This window comes from Zerene cesonia, chromosome 13, assembly GCF_012273895.1.
Source record: "Zerene cesonia ecotype Mississippi chromosome 13, Zerene_cesonia_1.1, whole genome shotgun sequence".
Lineage (NCBI taxonomy): Eukaryota > Metazoa > Arthropoda > Insecta > Lepidoptera > Pieridae > Zerene > Zerene cesonia.
The window spans coordinates 10,463,299-10,487,678 of record NC_052114.1 but is presented as its reverse complement, the minus strand read 5'-3'; the positions used below and the strand labels follow the sequence as shown (position 1 = coordinate 10,487,678).

At 33.7% G+C, this 24,380-nt stretch overlaps 1 protein-coding gene across 1 annotated transcript in view; it reads left to right on the top strand.

The window, feature by feature from the left end:
- The window catches only part of LOC119831398 (neuropeptide FF receptor 2-like), a 36,216-nt gene extending 12,071 nt beyond the window's left edge, over positions 1–24,145 (top strand). The window contains exons 2-9 of the mRNA XM_038354724.1: positions 13,082–13,224; positions 14,896–15,122; positions 15,452–15,554; positions 16,427–16,524; positions 18,929–19,097; positions 20,562–20,677; positions 22,981–23,061; positions 23,968–24,145. Coding sequence (XP_038210652.1) covers positions 13,082–13,224; positions 14,896–15,122; positions 15,452–15,554; positions 16,427–16,524; positions 18,929–19,097; positions 20,562–20,677; positions 22,981–23,061; positions 23,968–24,138 — 1,108 coding nt within the window. The 3' untranslated portion in view covers positions 24,139–24,145. The remainder of the gene's footprint in view (positions 1–13,081; positions 13,225–14,895; positions 15,123–15,451; positions 15,555–16,426; positions 16,525–18,928; positions 19,098–20,561; positions 20,678–22,980; positions 23,062–23,967) is intronic.
- The last annotated feature ends 235 nt before the right edge of the window (positions 24,146–24,380 follow it).

Here is a 24,380-nt window from a genome sequence, read left to right as displayed (position 1 = left end):
GAGAGCACTTATTAAAGACGTTTAAATAAAATCTTGTCTTTTTAAAAAACGTCCTTCGGTCCGTCGAAATTTGAGTAGTTAATTCACTGTTTTAATAATATTGGCGTTACCGTTCGTTATTGCGAAAATTATATAGGTCCAGAAGTTTTGATAAAATATACAGAGTTTTGTTTTATTACAATAAGGAAATTTGTGTAGTACTTTCTGTAAGCGAAGATAACAGAACATACACATTAAATTGATGATTCATTCGCATCGAATTCCACGTTCCTTATCTCATTCATATCGAAACCACTCATCACCACACCATCCTTTTCCTGATCATTTCTTTTATCCTTTAAAGTGAATCCATTTACGGAGGCGTTATATATTTCCGATCGTTCATGATGCGGCCAGCAGGCGATTCACTAACTCATCTTTCCACTCTAACGCGGAACAAAAAACAATAAAAAAAAATAAAAAGCACTAAAGAAGATATATCAAACAAGAAACAAATGGAAGCGTCGACGCATTGTATTGTAAGTCAAGTCGTGTTGAATATGAAATATTTCTATTTCACAAACATTCGTCAAACAGATGTGAATGGAGATGGAAGATTGCCAGAATCGTTTGAAATGGCGCCAAAAATACAATATCAAAAAACTAATAGTAAATGTGCTGAAACCGATCACGCGTGTTATTGATTGACTGATTAAATTAAATTTAGGTAACACAGTTCCAGTTGAAAATAAATATACACAATGAGGTGGCAGAATATCCGATGCATCGTATTGGGAGCAGTTTCATATTCAGATATACAATTTTCGTATAATGTATTTAAAGAAAAGAAATGATTTGCTTTTTATTTAACATAGCTTAAAACCAACTTAAACATCAAAGTAGGTGATAATGTAATAGATTATATGATTATGTTTTATATCATAAATTAATATTGGAGTTTGATAACATTAGGATTGGCTGATGTTTGACAGTGTCATTACGAATGCGTGATAGAAATTTAATTAGCTACGAGCTATATACTTCATTGAAAAACTTATGTGAAAGCGACAATATAAAAACAATAAAAATGTAAATGCAATAGCGTGTAGAACAACTAATAATTGTGGGACACAAAATTTCTCGAAAGTTCTACTAAGATATTAATTTATAATGTGGACATAAAATAGATCTCACTCATCAAGACCGAAGCGACTTAGGAACAATTTATATTGTTTGTTCTCTGTTATGTAGGTATTTTTAATAACGTCTTATGTTCTCACTGGAATTCGATCGCTATCGGATTTGTAGCATATTGTTTTAATTTTTGTCATAACTAACTAATTAATATTGACTATCATTATTATGTATCTATATTCTTTTCCTTACCCTTCCCAGTCACTTTCATTATTCCTCTCGTCGATCCATTCTTAATCCCTTTCGGTGGTGGCGCTTGCCATCGGGCGACACACCAGCTCCATTACCGTAAGTATATATAGGTTTTTGTCTTTGCGTGCGTCTTCTGCAATTGCAGTATATATGATGCAACACTAGTGTAACACCTTGTAGGTCATATACAAGCGAAAAAAAGACATTTGATTTGATAAGATTTGAATATGTAGTGTCGAACATTGACGCCTGTGTATCCAATCTAATATTAGACTAGCTGTTATACAACTGAGAAAATAGAAAAGAAATACTGAATGAGTTTCGCGATGGCGGCCGATACTTTGTTCCTATGAGTCGCAGTATTTTTGCAAAAGCAATTTCTGTTACGCGAAAAGTCGTGCATTTTCTCAATAAATATCAGCGTGAGCTGAAAAGAATTAGCAATAAAATATGTCTCTGAATGATAGATCTCCATACTTTGCGAGAGTGTTTCAATATGCTTTGAAATTTCTAAATAAATTGCAATAGTAGCTGGATATGTAATGTTTAAAAATAAAAGTAATTTACATTCGTATTTTGCTTTCCAAGTCTTGTGTGAGATACATTCGTTCTGCAGTTGGTTTCACATTTCCGAATCAACTCTTTCAGTGAATCCAGAGCGACACAAATCTGCTTTATGTTCGAACCTGGTTGGTATTTCTTTTAGAAATTTACGAAACTGAAAATTCAGTCAACTGCGATTCGGACTTGCGGTACTTAGGGTTCGGAACAAATTAGTATAAGAGCAACTGCAAAACCGTTGCTTGACCGCTCTTTTCTATTATTTATTCTGATAGCGGTTACAGAAATGCATTATCTCTGACAATTTCATGTATTTAACTACCGTCTACCACAGTTCATTAGACAGTCTGGTGTTGGACGGACGAACAGTCAAACAGACAATCAGACTGCGAAATTTATTAAAAGGTTGTACAACCCTAAAAATTATGGAAATTACAACAGATGTTGACAAAAACATACTTTTGTCAAAGTGTCTAATAGATTTGAAGTTAATGCAATTTACTCGCCGGTGCCAACTTGTAACGCCGTGGGAGACGATTTAATTAGAAGACAGACATTTCAAGCCGGCGGAGTGATAAAGGAGCTCGGTTGATTTAGATGTAGTTTGGAGTTGGGAAAGTTTTGTGTAGCGCAAGTTTCTAAGAATACTCTAACACATATCTGTTATTGTATTGTATAACATTCACATGTTCAAACGTTTCATACTGATAAATTATTTTGTGTTATTTATAACCAAGATTTTAAAGCAATAATACAAATAATTAATTAATGTGTCAGGAAAAAACTGGTGCATAGTATTTTCGGTCTTTAGATTTTGTCATTCAGTATTTTCAATACATGTTCAGTTTTTACGTTCTTCTATTGTAAATAAAGGCAAATGTTATAAATCCGTGCATAGTGTTTAAGAATTCATTATTAGAAACGTGAGGAGAAATCCTGCGTGTTGACAGTTTGACAAGCGCCGATCGAAAACAGAATCGTGCTGTGGATTACATAAAGAAGTTGTGTTGATAGATAAAATTAAACATGTAAGAATTGTAGACCTCGCCACTTTTAATTATCTTGTTATTTGAGGTCGTGTGTGAATGTCGTTATAAAGGTACCCACTATATATAATTGCTTAATTTATAGAATGTTACTGCTTATTTTAAAGTAACAATGAAACTTTATGCATTTAATTGTGTACTTTTCTAAGTAGATTTATTTAGTAGTTAATGCTATTTTTATTATCTAAGACTATTCATTTTATTATTAAAGCCATGGATTACATTGCAATTATGTCTGTCATAACTACAATCGATATTTAATCAAATCAACAAAGCTCATTGCGTATAGATGAGACATCAGTTAAACATAATACGTGATATTATCTTGCTTAACAGTAATAAATAGATTACATAGAACGATAGATTATGTGTTTCGTACATATATTATTTACTAGGACCTATAAATTTTTCTTAATACAACCTAAGTTTGATCATTTGTAAAGATTTATTTGCGAAGTTTTATGTACAGAGCGCTAGATTACCGATAAACTCAGTTAATCCTTTCCTTTAACGATATGAACATCATTAACAGTACCACAGATAATATAATACCATACTAGTGCATTATTTTAGTCTAGAAGAAAGTATTCTTTCGTACTGAAAGATTATATAAGGAGTTGGCAAATCTCTTTTGGGCTTATTTCTTGTGCGATAATATGATTGGCTAATCTCCAGACTGCGCGGAATAATTTACGTAAACCGACTTAACAATGACTTAAAATACATTTTGTATTACCTCTTTGCGATGTTCAATTAGTTATATCTTTCTACTTTATAATATTAGCATGGAAAATTACTAAAATTACTTGTCTTGCGTTAGCCTCGCTGAAACTCAAAAATGGCTGGGTGGATATTTTGTGAAAATTTAAAGTTTTGATGCACTTATAGTAAGTAGTCCAGGGAAGGTTTAAAAAGTTAGAAAATAGGAAAAAAATGTTCTACGGCGTTGCAAAGTTCGCCGGGTCAAGTTAAAATATTATCATATAAATAAAATTTATAATTGAGTTCTCCATATAAAAATACAGTTGCGATTATAATAGACAATTCAACTATATTTCGACAGATCACTAATATTTTCCAATTGTCGCATTCTATAATTTCAAAACTCATTAATTTCAAAGTTTAATAACAGACATTGATAAGTGCATATAGCATACTTTTTTATATTTGAATAAGGTTAATATTAAATATTTGTAAATGGGTCACTACAGGAGTGGTAGTTTCGTAATTAAGAGATATTCCCAAAAGAGCTAAAGTTAAAATAAGCATGCAAAGAAATACTGCAAATGTTTATAGCACACTTTCTTGATCGTGACTGCTTTTATAACTGAATGAAAAATATGTAGAGATTCTTTTGACCGATCAAATACGTAAAACTATAAAAATATAAGCTTCATCTCCGTAGCTTTGATTTCTTAAACTATATTCAAAATAGAAGGCCAAATGTTTATCTAGGTCTATTTATCTATTTACCCGTTAATATCATAATAACCAACCGTTTTTAAAATGAACCGGTTGGTTATTAATCATTCAAACTAGATTGCGTTCAAAACTTTGTGATTATAATTGCGAAGTAATTGGAATAAAACTAGTTGCTTCAACACAAGACTTGAACACACGGTTCGTCTCAGCAAGTCAGTGATTATCTGAAAAATAAGATATAGACATAGACATGATTTGGCCTATGGACTTTATTGGGCCCCAAAACAGATCAAACGATTTTAAGTTGCAAACATAAGTGATGATGCAAAAATGATCCCCACATCGGTGTAAGTCAGAGAGTTTCTGTTCCACTGCTTTTCAGTGACGACCGTTATAGTACGACTTGCCCTCTAAATAACAGAGTATTACTGCCAGTTGATGAAAAAAGAAAAAATCCAGTATGCAATATAAAATACGTAATGATATAAATCAATCCATAATAAGAAAGCCATAATATATCACGGTAATTTAAAAAATTATAATGAAATATTGAACACAACCCAATGTAGTCATCCGCATACGCATATAAAAGAAAGAGTATCACTTGACCAACTGCCAATACAAGCACGGCTCCATGACGGATGTGTTGCGATCGGCGTTGATAGATATCTCCTCAAATAGCGGCTAATCATTTCTTACTCAAATACATAGAGAAACGGGAATCTTAATTTACATTCATATTTGTGTAATGTTCTGTCATCTGCTTACAAAGTTATTATATACATGATGCAGTTTGTCTGACCACGAAATTGAAATAAGAACTAGCGAGGTGAATTTCCGAAGCGGAACTGATTAAATACGATTCATCAATTGTGATCGACAGCTTTTATTAAATACTTTAAACGACAACATTCTGCCAGGATCATCGTATCATTTAAGAATTTAAAAACAGTTTACAATCTGTTTATTTTCTGACCTACTATTCAGTTGCTACATAAAAATATTCATAATATTGTTTCCAAGATGTATTTTATTAAGATTTATTAGATGAAAGCAAACCAAATCCTATTCTATCTGGACTAACTTTCCGTTCTTATCGAAAAAAAGTTAAAAATAGCAGAAAAGTGAATTATTTTATCGTAAATTATAATATGGACCAAGTTCATATTGTTGTGTTTAACTTCTGAATTTTGTGACTGACTGCCTTCAGAGCAACGGCAGCCGCAATCTAATCAAACAATTCAATCCCGGAGTGAGATTTATTTGATGATTTCATTGTAGTAATTAAGTTCTGTAAATGTCTTGTGTTGTTCATTATGTAACTGTATTTGTTTGGAACCTTTTGAGATATCTGACGACGAGGGTTGGGAGTATTGGAGTTCATCTAAAAAGATCAGCAATTCATTTTGATATCATTGTTTTCTGTGTGGACACAATAGCTATGTCCCTATTGAGTCCCAAGTTTATTTATATACTAGTTGTTTGCTCGTGGTTTCGTCCGCGTGATCGAGGGAAATCCCCACGTAAATTAGATTTTTTGGTAAAAGAATATTACCCGTACTATCTTCAGTACACATTTTGGCATGCATTGGGCCAGGCCAACGGGAAACAGAAGGTCGGTGTGAAATAGCAGCATGTGCGTTTTGTTTGATAAATTGGGGAGCCAGAGGCCCGTCTTTTTCCTCACTCTTTTGAGACCATACTATTGTTTCCGTTATCTATCATTTTCTTTACCTTATCAATGAATAAACAGGCGCTACCTCTGCAAATGTTCATGCATGGAAATCGCTTATGATCCGGCGAATTAACAGATCGGCTGCCCGCTCTGATATAAAAAAAATAGACAAAAACCCTAACAAATGAAGTTGGTATCTACCGATAAACAAATCAGGTGGTTTTAGTTTTCAAATTAATTGCGATAAACGTCGCCTAATTTCGAGCACAAAATGTAATTAAGATAAGGGTGACTAAGATCAGATAGCTAAGCAATTTATTATGGGAAATGGTTAGGTGCTTTACCACATTCATCTTTACTATCCCACTGTTTGTTTTAGTATTCCTACTACTATAACTATTTTGTATACTAGTATGCTATTGCATTGGTATGTTTATTATAAAAACTCATAGTTATTTTATGTCCCTGGAACTTAGTAAATGTATATAAACAGCTTTTTTATATGATCCATATTCCACCAATATAATGCGATACAAGTTTTCACCAAGTTCTTCTTATTCAGATTTGCATGAAGATAATATTCCTTATTCGGTTATAACATTAGAATTTGCTTGCGTATTGAGTAATACATATTCTTGAAAATGTTTTTATAAGCTGAAAGCAGTATACGGAATATACAGTCAAAATGTGTTTATATTTTATAAGAGCGGGCAATTGCACAGGAGAGTCACTTGAAGTTAAGACGCACTATAATCTGAAGGGTTCAAGTTTCTGCTTTTTGAGCTAGATTATTTTCTTTATATGTAGGTTCGTTTGTTTCAATGTCACAGATGTTTAACGGTTTTAGTTATAACATTCTTTTTTATTTTCATCGAAAAAAGTAACAAAACACTATTTATGACTTAAACTCCTTTTTTCATTATTAAGTGGCAAGGCATGGCGTCAACTCGTTTATTCGTGAACCAATATTCTACGTGAGATTAAATATACCAGTCCATGTAGTTTAGGATTGGGATTTAATTATTAGTCATACTCTCGTTTGAACTTCGCACCTCTTGACTGCTACGCGCAATACCTATTTCAGCAAGCATGTAAATAAAATATGTCTAACTTTTCCTATATGATAATAATGTATTGAAACCGTCAACTTAATGTAGCTATTTTAAAATTATGTAAAATCGAATGGACAAAATCCCTTGAAATGAAAGTAGTTATAATCTAATACATCATTAAAAGCTAGTGCTACTGATAACACTGGAACATTGTTCAGTTCCTATTTAATATATGAAGTGGCATATCTTCTATATCTTCTTGAGCATGGTCTAGTGAATGACACTTATTTCAAATTTAATTTAAATTGGTTCTGAAGAACATGAATCAAATAAATTGCATTTAACTCCACTGCTCCCCTTGAAAGGATTTTCAAAAATTGCAAATTATAGGGATTACAGCGATATTTAAATAAAAAAGAGTGAGATTTTTTTCTCAATTAAGAGATATATAAAATATTTATATCCACATCAATAACAATGGTTTTTGACGGAGAGGAAATCTACATATACGCCACGTGATTGCTACAAACCGAAATATACAATTCGTTCACAGATCTGAATATTAAACCTTTTCATTTTTATTGCCCAAGGCAAACCATAATCAGTCAGACCTTTATTTGTCAGGTCTGGCCAGGAAAAAATGGAGAGATGCACAATTAAGAATTCAAATTGATACTTATTATATAACAATTAAAAATATCATATTCTTATCTTCTCAGCTCAAAATAATAAGCAAGAAACATTTCTCACTATGGTGTTCTTGTAGAGGATATGTCAAATTTACTTATAACATTTTGGTAGACAAAGTTTTCGCTTTCCAGGTGCTTAATTATAAGTTTTACTTGTATATTGCAATTCAGTGCTTGCATCCACTGCATTCCTCTGATTAATACGAATGACTTTGTTTGATATAACAGTGTTTTAGGAATGTTTTTAGGTGTCTATTTGTGCAAGGTTGTTATTATTAAAATATACAGGAACGAATATTATAAATATGAAGTTTAGTTATCAATACAACGAGCTCGAATTGAAAAACTCGTTTATGTGTTTTATAGGCTAGCAATAGAACATCACAGTGCAATAAAGTCCGCAATGTATTTTCAATTATAGTCTCCTTATTTGAATTATCAACTCATCGATTGCTCTAGAAATTTCGTAGCATAATCTTACTAATGGCGATTGTATGAACTAACCACTCCTGTAATGCAATGAGACGCGCCTTTTCTATTTGCTTTATTTAGTGCAGTATAACACATTAATGCTAAAATGGGGCGTTTCTTCAAGATAACGTTTCGAGACCAATTAGTTTCATTACCACAGGTTTATAAGGTTAGTATTAGTAGTACTTCATATACTTTGTGTCACTTCAGTTTTTCGGTGGTCCAATTTTTTTATAGACTATATTATTTTGTCTCGACCTTCTTAAAGAAGTCTTCTTCTAGTTCTTAAAATAAACTATTTTGTGAAAAAAAAAAATCAACTTCTTTCTGTTTTTTCTATCACAATGCGATAAAGCTTTATTTTGTATTCTGTACGAGTACCAACAATATTCTGAAGGCTAAATGGAAAAGTAGACGGTCCGTTTCATAAACAGTGGACAAATTTACATTGTGTAGATGACAATGGATAGTTTTTAATTGTTTTAACTTTGTATGTCGTACCAATTGCCATAACATGGTGAATTTTAATTCATTAATAATTTTTAACTTACTATCATAGTTTTCAAATAGTCACAAGCTAACCTATAATATGGATGAAATAATAATATTTTTATTATTTATCCAACATGATTGGTTACATAAGTACTTACATATTTCATTCGCTTGATTAATATTTTTCGAGCTCGCCTCAAATCTCTTTATGGAAGTTTAGCGCCTAAGGCTAACCGTTAGTCAAGTTTTGCGTAGGATGTGAATAATTGAGGGCTTTAGATGTTTTTTTTTTGGTAAGGGAGCTGTGCTCGATCACGAATTATAATACAGTTTTAGAATAAATTCGCTCAATTAAATTTTAGTCACGCAATTACGCTATAATGTCAGTCGTTTTTGAATATGCGATGTTGACTGAATATCTAAATCACAATTCACTTATTTTTTATGAAACATTTTAAAATTATTAATAGTAAACTGGATGATTTGCTATTTTTGTCAGTGTTATATAAATTATTATGTCTAGGTTAGGAGAACTTACATATTTTTGTAAAGATGCCTAACTCTTCGCATTACACATTTCTAAGTTTGTCGTAAAAATAACAGTTTTAATTTATTAATTATTTTTTAATATTGCATCTTATAATATATGTCAACCCGCACTTGGTCAGCATGGTGGATTAACCAGAACCCTCATAGTCGGCAATGGAGCTGGTGGGTCGCCTAATGGTAAGCGCTACCACCGCCCATGAACATTTGGAGAGGTGTAAGGTCGATTGCCGACCTTATGCCTCTTCAAATGGATTGCCGACTTCAAATTGGAAAGGTATAAGGAAAATATTGACGAGAGGAATAAAGAAAAGAACTGTAAAGGTGAGAAAAAGGATATGGTCCCTGCATGGATCGCATCGCATCAAATGTTTGATAAATGATTTTTCTGTGAATTAAAGCACATTTAAATGCTATAAGCTAAAAAATTAAAATGTTGTATTTTTTTTTTAATGTATTTAAAAAGTATTTTCGAAAGTCGGTTAAATAAAATCACAGTCGATTTGAAAATCTCCTTCGTTTTTGGGACATCGGTGAAAAATTAAACTGTGAAAAATTACAGATTTTTTTCATTTTAATCAAACAAACTATCGTGTCTGCATGTATGTTGTAGATATTTTAGTACGACCAAGTACACATTTCCCTAGGACACGGGATTTGATTTACAATGCATTAGCTTAAGTAAGTTGTCGTGTTGTTATTCCCATCTGCATTATGCAGGTGAATCCTGTCGGTGCTAAATGTACTAGGGGATTTGAGATTTTTTTAGTTAAGCCTTTTTTATACAAAAAAAAACCAAAAGTGAGTGTGTTGGTAGGTGAGGGTGATGGTCTCTTAATTCTCTTAATTGTTCGGGAGCACTGCTGCAAACTGTTAAAGAATTTAATTGCATATAAAACTTTTCAATAAAAAATTTTTCATTGAATAAGTCTTCTTTTAGTGCCGCTCTTGTAGGTATCTTGAAGACTAAAATACCATAGTAAAATATTAATTTAGAAGCCTTCAAGAAATGAAGCATGGAAAGCATGGAAAGTTGATAGTTCGTCCAGTCAGTCCGGCCCGTTAATTTGTTCTAGTTGTTGTTGTAAGGGGACAAGCGGTTTGTTGTAATCGATATTTTGTTATTACTTCTAGAACTTATACAGTACAAAAAAGGAATTTGATTTATTTTAATACATTCATAAACTGTAAATTTTCGATATCTACAGAACTGTTCTAGACAGCACTTCTGAGTCTTTTAAAGCCGCTTACTTCCATTCAATGACCGAATAAGTCAAAGATTAATCAGGATATTAATACGGAAATAATACTGTAATACACCCTGTAATTATGACGGATGACCTCTAATAAATCCGCTGAGACTAGATTCTATGACGGGAAATGTCGCTCGTGTTATATTGATAATCGCGGTTATGGAAGCCTTCTCTAGTTAGTTGTCAGCTCCCCATAAGCCCTCGAGAGGGTGTTGGACACGTCACTTCCGGAATAAACATCATATATATCTACCTAATTATTGAAAAAAATAAGTAAAATACTCACACATCCGGGTTTTAAAAGAGATTTGCTTCTAAAAGTTTTTCTATGTCATGAAAGAAGTACTTGGTAGCTACTAGTATGTTTGAGTTCGCTTCGACATTATCCGGGATAGAGAATATATGTAGTATATATCGGAATAGTGTAGCTTTTAATGGCACATACACAAAAATGTATATTTACTTTCACAAAACTGGCTATTAGATAATTTGTTACTAATTTATACATTTTCTACTCAACGATGGAATGGATTCCAACAATATTTTAGCAGAAATGGGACAAGCAGCTAACTACATGCATAATTAAGAGATAAAAAAAACACGTCTTTTAGACGCTGGTATAATCCGTTTTTTATATAGTCAAGTTCCAAGTCAAAGCTGGCATTGAGCCAATTTTAGTACGTGGGCTTCCGATCCCATTACCTACGTCGTTAAGTTTATAAGCTTCACCTAAAAAATTAACTTTATTTATAGATAAGAGACACTTAACGTAGGTGTATAGAGTCCAAATTGAAACAAATATACATAATATTATTTTAATTATACCTTGAACAAATTATAAGCCTGTAAAAATTTACATTTTCACAATTTACCTAATTCAATACCTATTTATGCGTATAGCCAAATATGAAGTACATCTTAGTTGTTTGTTCAAAACTTTATTTATGAATATGTATTTAATCTGCATAATTCAACATGACATTTAAACAAAAGCGATTTAGATAGCCCATTAACTAATTCGCATTGGTCAATAGCTGAATTGATTTAAAATTGGAATGAATAAAAGTAACATTCATTTTATCAAAATAAATAACGAATTAATTTTTTGTATACAAACAATTTACAAAACGTCAAGTCGATTTATAAACCGCTATTTATTAAGGTTTTAATTTAAATAACATTTAAAAATGTTTCCATTCAACCTTTCTCTTCATTAGAGCAATTTAAATTGCAAGGGACAAGTTATAATTACGAGGTTTCTCATATTAAATGCTAATGAAGTATAAACAAACTATAGGTAGTAAGTATGTGTAAGGAGGGTGTGAATTTTCATAAATTTCTCTTAGGTACGATATTCATTAGCCAAAAAATTATGGCTAATTTTCTAAGCAATCTGGTATAGCAAAAGCTATATTTAATTTGTTCCTAAACGAATGGTGTAATAATATAAAATCCCACATAAGGTTGACTTCGCCCACATGTTTGACGCGGGCCAATTATATTTTATCAAATAAAATGTGTCTCTGATCATGTAAATAGGGTTGAATTAAAATAATGTCAAGACAAAAATAAGTATATTTAATTTTGCGGTAAACATATAGGTCTGATGAGATCTCTACTATAATGGGGTGTGAAAAAGCAAAAAACACTTATTTGAAATCGACTGCAGGTCCCTCAAACAACATATCGCTAAATGAAACTCATTCAAAGGTATCGATCGATTCATAAACTGCAGCCTAAGTATATAGCTATTTGATGCTTAGTATTGAATTCAATAATATGCTTCGGTATAAGTTCAGCCGTAAACCATCAACGTTTGACAGACATAAGGGTCCGTTACGTCCTTACGTCGGAGGGAAATTTGTGAGTAATGAGACGCATCAGCTCACTGACCTGTGATCACTCTGGAGTAACCACCAACAATTCATTTGATTGAATGCCTCGTGGTATGAGGTTCGAATTGCGTACGAAATAGTAGGTTGAATTGAAATTTCATGGTAAGGGATGACAAATATGACCTTCTATGTTAGACTGTATTTGGTCTGGTAAAACCAGCTTTGCAGTTTCTCTGTTGCGTTCGGTGGTCAGGTTTTAAACTAAAGTATTTATTATGGTTTTAACACTAAAATACCATGTTTAATATCATAATAAATATCATGTTTAACATATCTTTCATGCTTAATATTCGTTCGGAATTGTTAACGTATTCATGATAGGAGATGATTCGATCAAAACTCAATATACTCATAATTTAACTAACATAAACAACATACATCTGTAAACACGGCGCTAGATTTGTATTATTTTTAATACGATAGAATGAATTAAACAAGTAAATAAAGTGAAAACGCCACGCAAATAGTATAAAAAGCAATGATATGTAGAAATCCAATTCCTATCAATAATATATAGGATAGAAGCCCGTTCTATATGACCGATATCCAATATTTACATTATTTTTTTTTTAATAAATGGAGTATTTATTAATATGGAATTATTTTTATTGCAGCGTCACAAACATCTTCCTAGTGAACCTGTCGGCAGCGGACTTGCTGGTGACAGGTATCTGCATGCCGATACAGCTCAGCAAAGCCATCACGTTGGTGTGGTATTATGGCGAAACGGTGTGCAAGATCGTTAATTACATACAGGGTAAGACCTTGGTATTTTATGTCATAGCGGGCAACTGAGCTGGTGGTTCGCCTTATGGTAAACGATCACCACCGCCCATGAACATTCGCAGAGGCTCAGACCTCTGAGAATACGCTGCCCGCTTTTTTTATTGTGGGAGTCGAGCACGCTTCGGCACGAATTGGGCCAGCTCGCACCGGGGAAGTACCACACCCCCTCAGAAAACTGGCGTGAAATAATAGCTTGCTATTGTGTTTCGTACAGACCTTTCGCCTCTACAAATGTCTTGCCGACTTTAATTAGGAAGGGATTAGGAAAGGTTTGATGAGGGGAATAAAGGAAAGGACTGGGAAGGGTAAGGAAAAGGATATGGGCCTCCGGCTCCCCCACTCGCCGAACACAAAACAGTGGCATGCCACTTTTTCACGCCGGTATTTATGTATACAACCCTGGTGCGAGCTAGTCCAATCCGTGCCGAAACGTGCTTGACTCCCACGTACTCCCACATACCTATTCTAATATACCCGAAATTTAGCTTGTTAAAGATAATACAGAATCGAATAGTAAATTATTGTATATTTGTTATATTTGTAACTAATTTATCAAACCTTACAAACGGAATTTTTAAGCTGTCAGATTGTTCGAAGTAATAATAATTAGTTGCGAAACATAACTTATGTAATTATCAAGTTGAAATGTTCCTGTTAATGTTATTTTGTTAAAGTTGTTTTTCGGTTGCGGTTAAAACGTTAATTGATTAATAGACGCAAATTTGTTTAATGGCAAATACAATCACAAATTGTATATTATTTATTGCGCTTGAATGTATTGAAATAACAATAGACTATATTCTCTTTGTATTATCACAGTATACACTTCGTTATATATTCGTATACGTATAACACAATTAAAAGTAGTTTATGATTGTTATCGATTACTGTTTTATAAGCATAAATTGCAGTTGCTCTTTCACGCAAAAACTACTGTACCGATTGTAATGAAATTTGATACGTCGTCAGCTGGACTGGAATAGCATATAGGCAAGTTTTTTATCAGAATTATTAGATTAAAAGAATCCAATAAAATAAAGGTTTATCATTAAAATCGTCATCAATAATTAAATTTCTGATTATGTATTTTCTCTTTGAATTTTTATGAAGTGTTTTCGCTATCTGTAGATGTATAGAACAGACCAGGCAGGTGAAGTTATTTAAATGAGGCTGATATCAACCCTGGCAGCCTGTTTGAAACCACACACCATTTATTGTCGTGCTATACGGATAGTATAATTTAAGTGGGTGTGGAGGTATATCTATATATATAAAATTCTCGTGTCACAGTTTTCGTTGCCATACTCCTCCGAAACGGCTCGACCGATTCCTCTGAAATTTGGTAAGCATATTGGGTAGGTCTGAGAATCGGCCAACATCTATTTTTTATCCCGATATTCCTACGGGATACGGACTTACGCGGGTGAAACCGCGGGGCGCAGCTAGTCTAATATATAAAATTCTCGTGTCACAGTTTTCGTTGCCAAACTCCTCCGAAACGGCTGGACCGATTCTTATGAAATTTTGTGTGCATATTGGGTATGTGTGAGAATCGGCCAACATCTATTTTTCATACCACTAAACGATAAGAGTAAGGCAGAACAGCGTTTGCCGGGTGCAGCTAGTAGTATATGTTAAGCAGGTGTGGCGGTAGCAGCCAGCGTGTTCACTCTCACGGCGATGTCGGTGGACCGCTGGCTGTCCATCGCCCCCGAGCCGCGCCTGCGTCCCCCGGGGAGGAAGCAGGCACTACTCCTGCTGACCCTGCTGTGGGTGTTCGCGCTTTTCATCTTCATACCGCTGCTGATGGTGGCGTCCGTCAGGAGGGAGACGGTGCCTGTTATATCGCAGACTTATTTGAATATTTCGGTGAGACAGCTAATGAAAGTATACAGCTAAGTCGATGTAAATGTGTGCAGTATTTGCAAGCATATTTGCTTTCAAAAGTCAAATCAAACATTTATATATTCAATTAGACTCATTATAGAAGCAATCTTGAATTGTCATAACATAGTTTTAATATTTACCACCGGCTCGGAAAGTAGTTTTTATATGAAAGAGCCGGCAAAAATCTTTGTGATTTCGTTATACACTAAAGAACATTCTTATATTATATAGCTTTGTAGTTAGTTGAATTGATTTAAATTATTCTCCACTAAAATAACACATTCAGTTATTTAAAACAGCACTTGTTTCAGATAGAAACGAAGGATGTATATTTCTGTACAGAGGAGTGGCCGAGCCCCGGCTCGCGGAAGCAGTTCGGTACATTTAGTTTTACTCTAGTATACGCTATTCCAGGTGAGAAAAAATACTCATTTCGTTTTTTATCATTTCATTGTTTTATTTTCAAGCGGTATACATTAAATATGGTTATGTGATGTTAAGCTGGAGAACGACGGTATTTTTAACCGACTTCAAATTAGAGGAGGTTTTCAATTCGACTGTAACTTTTTTGTTATTTACTTTTTCAAAGATCTAGCCAAGTCGTGAAAAGATTCCTATGGGAATGAGATGTTTCACCGCGATAAAACAAACTATGTCACACTCTAGCTACGTCTAGACACACAAAATAATAAACACCTCAGAATTTGTAATATTAGAAAGGATTATAAAGAACATAATATTGAGAGAACTATTTATTTTTAATGTCGTCTTCCATCAAGATTGGCTTGGTATTTAAATACTTTAAATTCCGACTTAGTTACCTGGAATAAAATAACTGAGCTTCCCTCGAGTGTTTATTACATAATATAATTTGAACCGATGTCTCTGGCTGTTGCAGTCTATTCGTGATAGCAGAAGTTAAATTGCTTTCACGGTTTTCACTCAAAACACGGTGAAATAGTAGTACCTATTCATGTTTAAAATAACATTAACTGTGTTTATAGAGGAAATTATATTTGTATTGCATATACGATTCGGGCTTGAAGTCAACTGCCGTACTGGGGAAATTTATTCTTTGATATTAAGTCGATTTGTTTTATTGCAAAAACATAATGTTTTCATTTAAATTCAGCATATACTGAATATTTTTAAATTGCATTCTTGTTTAAATATATTGTGCTCAATAGATTTCCGGCTCGTAACCCAATATGCTCGTAACCAAAATACCGATATCTGTCAGGTAGTGCAATGCAGAACTATAAATAAATGAAAAATACTGTATACAGGTTCAATAACAATACTATCTTATGCGTGCATGGGACGGACGCTGTGCTCCGTGCGGCCGCCTTTCGACATAGACGAGGGGAATGTCAGTATGCAGCAGGTGGGACATTTGTTTGTCATTCATATATTTTTAATTTAATTATTCGCGATTGTTCGAAATTCGATTCGATTGTTGTGAAAATTTTCTCATAAATCACTCTAACTATCAAAAAACCACATAAAAATCCGTTGGGTAGTTTTAAAGATTTAAGCATACATAGGGAGAAACAGAGAAAGCGACTTTGTTTTAAACTATGTACTGAAAATTAACAATGAATTTTATTATTTGCAGAATTCTGATTCTGATTGATTTGTACTAATTTCCAATACTTACCTGATAGTTCTTAATTAATAAACTTTTAATGCCTGGAGGCGGTACTGCACTGTTAGACTGGAGGAAAATTCTGTCTAAGTCAAGTACTGGATTGATTGGAAATTGTGAGGAATTTTGCTTTATGAAATATAAGATATTATCTCTTAACACTTTTAAATTTTATAAATAGGAAAATTAAAATATTTTACCTTGGGAGCTTAACATTCAAATGAAGCACTACACAATAAAATAAAAATTTCAACTCTAAAATGTTATAATCTTGAAATTACAACACGGTTTTGAAATTTTTGTTTAATATTTTAGTTGATATTAATAAATTTTGAAAGGGTTGATGTGAACAGAGTACACATATTATTTACTATTTTTTAATGTCATAGCGGGCAACTGTGTGTGCGACGTGCCGAAGCGTGCCCAATCCACGCCTATAAATTTATTTATTTATTGTATAAATATACCTGTAATATATTCTATTTATTATGTATTATATATTCTGCTATTGAGAAGCAGTATACTTCAAAGTGTAAATGAAGCTATATACTCATATCGAATGAACAAGTATCAAAATGCCATACAAATTCGGTATTTTCCAATATAGCCTGTTTTCTTCTCTCGAGTATTCGCGGCATTTTCCACAAAGAATTCGGCACAACCTGGATACCGAAACACGATTAAATAAACAAGAAAGGTCGGCAAATTTTCTTTATCTCCATTTTATTGCCTTTAGAAATCCTTTCACGCCTTTCTAAAGGAATATAAGGTTTATTTTGATGTATAAGTCTGTTTACAAGTCATAGTGAGTTCTTGACGATTTTCTCATTAGTGAAGGTTTACTTGACTTACTCAAAATTAGAGGATAAACAATGTCAGACGCAAATACGTATCAATTAATGATAAATCGTAATGCAACTATTTGGAAACTGTTTACGTAAACTTAATAAAAAAAAATGTTTTTGCAAGCATATCAAATATAAAATATCGTAAAGCAATAATCTGTTTTTACAATAACAAAGGAAATCATCTTCAAATATAGGCCTATTTATTTAAAAACATTCTATTGGCGTTGTGTGTGGTGACCGTTTACCATTAGGCGAACCACCAGCTCAAGAAAAGGGTTTACATATAATATCATGTAATATCGCATCCTTGCGAAGTTGCGGTGGGTCGCTAGTAAATGTATAAAGAAACAAATAAATACGTGAAATAAATTATAAATATTTTTCATATAATATCGATGGGAATAACACAATATCACTTTGAGCTTAATAAGATTATATTCTACACGCGCTGTCTTCTCTTCTGTATTCATACGTAAAAATAATATTTATTACTTGTCAATTCAATTGAAATAAACGCTGAGGAAATGTCACAGATATTTCTCGTTGTAAACATTTAACGCTAATTTGGATGTCTGATAATATAATATTACTAGCTGCGCCCCGCGGTTTCACCCGCGTAAGTCCGTATCCCGTAGGAATATCGGGATAAAAAATAGATGTTAGCCGATTCTCAGACCTACCCAATATGCTTACCAAATTTCAGAGGAATCGGTCAAGCCGTTTCGGAGGAGTATGGCAACGAAAACTGTGACACGAGAATTTTATATATATAGATGATATATATTATATATTATATTGTACTCGTAAACATGTTATCTCTCGTGAAGGAAACACCAAGACTAGTTAATGTATACACAACATTTACATATATTTTACAAGCGTCCAGCCTCCACCGGTGGTACCTAAATACTTATACTAGCTGTTTGCTCCGGCTTCACCCTCGGTACATATATAGCCTATGTCACTCAATGAGGTTGGAGACTTCTAATGATGAAATAATTTTTTAAATCGGACCAGCGATTTTTGCTTGAAAACATTACAAATATACAAAAGTTTCCGTTAATTAAGTCTTTAGTGTAGATAGGCTGTTATAATACGTACATAACCAAAGCGCTTCCATCCACCTTATAATGCCAAATTCTTCAAGATCTATTACAGACAAACATACGGTCGTTTTACAGAGGAGCGACCTTAATGAATATACATACGTGTTTACGTGTATCCTGTTACCTGATCAAGTATAAATTGTTTTAAGGAAATTATAATAAACAACGCTAAACTAATAAGTTTTACAGGGCCTCCGGCTAATGAAAGAGAGGAAGCGAGTGGCGTGGATCCTGCTGCTGCTAGCAGTTCTGTTCGCGCTGTGCTGGCTGCCCTACAACATTATGCAACTCCTGTTGGATATAAACCTTGTGAATACCAAAGATTTGAGCGCGTTCCTGCCGTATGCACTCTTTGTAGGTAAGCCTAGTGAATTTATCGCACGGTTTTAGGCTGAAATGTTTCCGATAAATACAAATTGTTAATAAATTATCTTGTACTTATTTTTATTGCATGTTTTTTGAACTATTTCTTTGGTAAGGCTTCTAACAGTAATATCTAATATAATAGAGGAAAATAAATTAAATCTTTAACAGAATGAGTGAGGAACAACTGTTATAAGCACTAAATAATGAAAACAAGAATACATATAAATTTAATATGTTGTTGTATTTGTGCCTAGGCATTGTTACAGTCTACGTTTTATTCAGGTAAACATTGAAGCAATTCGAAAACTAATATGGCTGCTTGACAGCTGAACAACGCTTCTAAAGGAAACCTATTTTAATGGACGAATATTTCAATTTTACATGATCTCGAAGAATAACATTTAACGAAATGGTATGCGGGCGGGATTTATTCGTGAATTATTTATTCTTGACTGATTAATTACTTGTAAAATGGTGAAGATAAATGTATCATGCTTAATGGATACACTTAACAAAAACGTAGTACAAATTATCCTGGAACAAATTGAGGCAACTTTAGCCTGGAAGGAATTGTTGATAAACAATAGCATATCCTAAAATTTATTCAGTTTTAGTGAGCAAAGAACACACAAAGATGAAAGCAGACAAGTGAACATTTTCCCTTCAATTCGTTCCAAATTCAAGTTTCTCGCCAAATGTTCCAGAAGAATCGAAATAAGCAGATAACGTTAATCTTTTGTATGCAAAAACGATCATTGTTACCCTCATCATGGAGTGGGCGGCTGCTCCTGTCAAAATGGCTCGCTCGGCATTGTTTCCCATTGTACGGATAATCACATTACTCAATTCATGTTAAACGAAACCCAGGAAATGGTTAGTCATTATTCATTTTGTTATAGCTTGATGATTACATGATGGTTTGGCGTTTAGTTGGCGAATGTTGCGGATCAACGGTAATTGACGATTAGTTTGGTATTATATTATAATTTTCTTTCTATTGAACTACCGAGGTTGTAGTCGTTGTTGTCGTTTATTACCAAAGAATAGATATATGATATTGTTACTCAAGTATGATACATTAAGTGTGCTTCTATGTCTAATGACTGTGTGGTGTTGTTTGACATTTCCCTTTCGAATCAAATTTTAAATAATAAAAAAAATCAAATATATTTCGTAAAATAGATGGCTAATTAATTTCAAGTGTTAGTCTGCCAATAAGAATAGTTTCTAAGCAGATCTTTGTGTCAAATTTAGAGCTCAATGGATGTACGTCTTTATGAGTTTTTGAAGCGTATCGGACTAACCTCACATTAAGATTAATTAGAGTTTAATACATCTTCTTCGATTCACAAGCTGCTTAGCAAAAAAAAAGAAGTATTTAAGTGTAAATTGTAGGTATACATATCCGGAGCTACTGTGTATCTGAACAAAGGCATGACGTGGTATATTTGTGCAGGTCACGCGAACTCCGCCATCAACCCAATAGTATACTGCCTGATGACGAGGAACTTCCAACGGTCGGTGAGGAAGCTGGTTTGTGGTCGCGGCGTGTGCCAGCAAACCAAATTCACGGTCAGATATTTATTAGTTTTATTTGTGGACGCAAATAATGCATATGTAACGCTTTGTTGTATCATAACTACAGTATAAAATCAGATTTATACGAATAAAAGGACGAAGGATACTTACTTACTTACACTACTGTGTTATTCCAGTTCTTCGAAACTGTTTTACCTAATTTAATGAGGTCATATACAACTGTATGCTTAAATGTAATCTTACCCTTTAACTTCAGCTTATTTTCAATTTTATGAAATGATGATTAACTGAATTTACTAAATTAACGTGTAATAAGACAATACGAATTTAAATGCATGCATGCATTTATACTCTACTTTTTTATGCTTTTTATTATTAAGACTGTTATTTTCACACAATAGGTGAGATAAAATCATTCCATTGAAACAATAACGATAAAATCATTCAATTCAAGACTTTATGTTTTTCTTTTGTTTTAAGTTGAATGAGGAATAAAACAAACAAATTTCCCAATAATCAAAATTATCAAAACAAACTATCGGTCTGATAAAATCTCTGCAAAGGAAACTAAATAGGTAAATTATGCGATTAGATATATAAAACCAATGTGCAGTCTTTGGAACTGCCAAGAGAAATGATAAATTTAAAATTTTATAACATTTATCACAAAAGATTTCTTGTGATTTAAATCTAAATAAGTTTTCACTTCAAAAGAATCAAAGCAATATTCTATTTTGAGAAAAAATGAAACTCTGACAAATAGCAATAATAAATAGCAGGCATGAAGGAAATATTCCAAAATTGATTGTCCAGCTGTGACAAATATCGCCTAGTAGAGACGCTTCTATTCAAAGGAATATATATGGGATGTCAGTTATTTGAGGCATATATGAATATCTGTTTAATACATAACTGTTTTATTTGATTGTAAAATCTTGAAATGAGTATAATTGAAGGGCTGTGTGGATTTTGTGATTAATTAAACCCTGGCTTGCTTAACCCGGGATATTGTAGAAAGGCAGCATGGTTTTCAGTCAGAAATAATATAGCCTTAAATTTTTCAAGGGATTTTCAAAATCTGTTCATTAATTCTGAGTACAATCATTTACTTTCATCGAAGAGACAATTGATCTTAGGCATCAGTATGATGACAATTTATACCCTATGGTCTGCACGAGAACCAGAACGCTTGCTTTAAGGTTTTGATAACAATACCAATACCTTAGTTAACTTCTGTTTAGATACATCAAAACAATCAACAAATAGCTTCCTGATAAAATATGAATACAATTTATTGTGGGAGTCGAGCACGCTTCGGCACGAATTGGGCCAGCTCGCACCGGGGAAGTACCACACCCCCACAGAAAACCGGCGTGAAATAGTGGCATGCCACTGTGTTTCGTACGGTGAGTGGGGGAGCCGGAGGCCTATTTCCTTTTCCTCACCCGTCCCAGTCCATTCCTTCTTTCCTGTCATGAATTCGTTCCTTTTCCCTTACCCACTAAAAGCGGGCAGCGCATTCGCAGAGGCACTACCTTTGCGAATGTTCATGGGCGGTGGTGATCGTTTACCATCAGGTGAACCACCAGCTCAGTTGCCCGCTATGACATAAAAAAAAAAAAAAAAAACACCAACTATGCATTTCCTATGAGTTTTCTAAAAGCACACACGGCTTAGAAATTTCACTTCTTCATAATATTAAGTAACTCTTACCCTGAAACGTCAACAATATTTTGGTTTAGTCAGCAATTTTTTCAGAAAGAAGTTATAAATGTTGTCTAGGCTTGCACGAATGGTTTAGCGGTCGACAAAAGGAGCTACTATCCGACCACATTATAAACCCACAGCGTTCCCGTGGGGCGGAATTTTTGAATAAACGCAAGTCAGAATCGCAGCGAAGGGTTACGAGTTAGGGTATTGCAGCATATTAAGAGATTAGAGTTTTGTGGAATTATTTTTTTGTTGCATTTATTAAAATTGCATGTATTTATATCGCTATGAAAGCTTGAATTATCATATAAAATGATATAAGTGTGTATTTTGATACATATTTTTAGAGTCTGCAAAATATTTATGAATTCAATTGATACATTCCTGAAATAGATAGCGCAGATGGACAGAGCAGTTCTAAGGTTCCATTAAATATCAAAACTAGGACCAATACTTGTTAGCCAATTCTGTTTATTGTGCCAATAGAATAAAGTTAAACCCAATTTAAAAGCAGACTGTAGCAAATTTATTAAAAACCACACAACAGCAATTAAGTACATTTCATTTCCATTGTATAAGATTAATTACAGTATAAAATGAAGATTATGAATGAGTTGGTTTTACAGTGGCGGTGCACGCAAAAGCCGGACGGGTCGTCGAGCGATTATGAGCTTTATCACGAACCGCATAAGAGATGTTATTTGCAGGTAAATTGATTGTGTATACTGGATATTTCACATACAATAGCCGTGTCCAGCGCTTTTGATATCGTATGTATCAAATTTGTTTGTTCATGGTTTATAGATTATACATTGTGTCATGTAGCATGTTAAAATTGATGAATGTTTAAAGTTCATATTTTTATGATATAGTATGTTAGGTTGTACATATACTCGTACATTATGTGTGTATATCTACATTACATATACAAGAAGAGGACCTCACTTGACGGTTTAGCAATGTAAATTTATATTATTTATGTAGCTAAAAATATTTTTATTTGAGTATTTCGTCCTAATATTCAATTTGTGATTTTCAGTGATGGTGTAATCTACATAAATTAAAATGTAGTTATATATTACTTTACAAATACCTCATATATTATTAGTCTGTTAAATATTTATACACTATATTATAATTTGTAACATAACTTATTTTAATAAAGTATTAAATAAAAAATACGTTTTCACAAAAAAGATCAGACATAATCAGGAGCCTTATTTCATAACAAGTCACCAGCAGGCCTTGCTGTCCGCAACAACATCAAAATCTTAACCTTTGTAATGCAGACAATGATTTTACGCACTATTTTCTACTCTGGGTTATGTCAGACTCGCACCACTTAATGAAAGAATGCGCAAATTCAAACCCAATGTAATCTTAACAATCATAATAGGTATATCTATAACTAGCTGCACGCCTCGGCTCAGGCCGAGTATTTATTTATCGTAATTAAAATGATATAAACTATCTTTTAAGTTGGATCCAAATGCACATGGTGTGTAAATTTGATTAAATTCGGTATAAAACAATGTGACATATAATTTATATATATCAAGATAATATTTCAGCTGCAATAAAGCTCGGCATACAGGTGCAAAGTTGTATTGCAGATGAACTCCCTCCGCTACAACGGGCACGCGCACGCGGCGGCGGCGCGGCGCACGGACACGCGCGCGCTCACGCAGCTGTCGCACGTGACGCGCTCGTCGCGCCGCACCGCGCCCGCGCACGCGCTCTCGCTCGACATGCTGCAGCGCCACGCGCACCTCGACCTCAAGTGACGCGCCGCGCCCCGCGACCCCCGCGACCCCCGCGCACCCCGCGCACCCCCCCAGCCCCGCCACTGATGTGTAGCACTTGTGGGTGCAAGAGCCTTGTGTAGTGCAGTTATGTATGGAAGATACTATAATTCATGAACAATGGTGTGCGGGCATCGGTGTTGTGTGCATGTGCAGTTGGGACGATACTTGTATTCGAAATTGTGCAGGGTACGGGCGTCAAGCGATGAGTCCTCTGAATGATA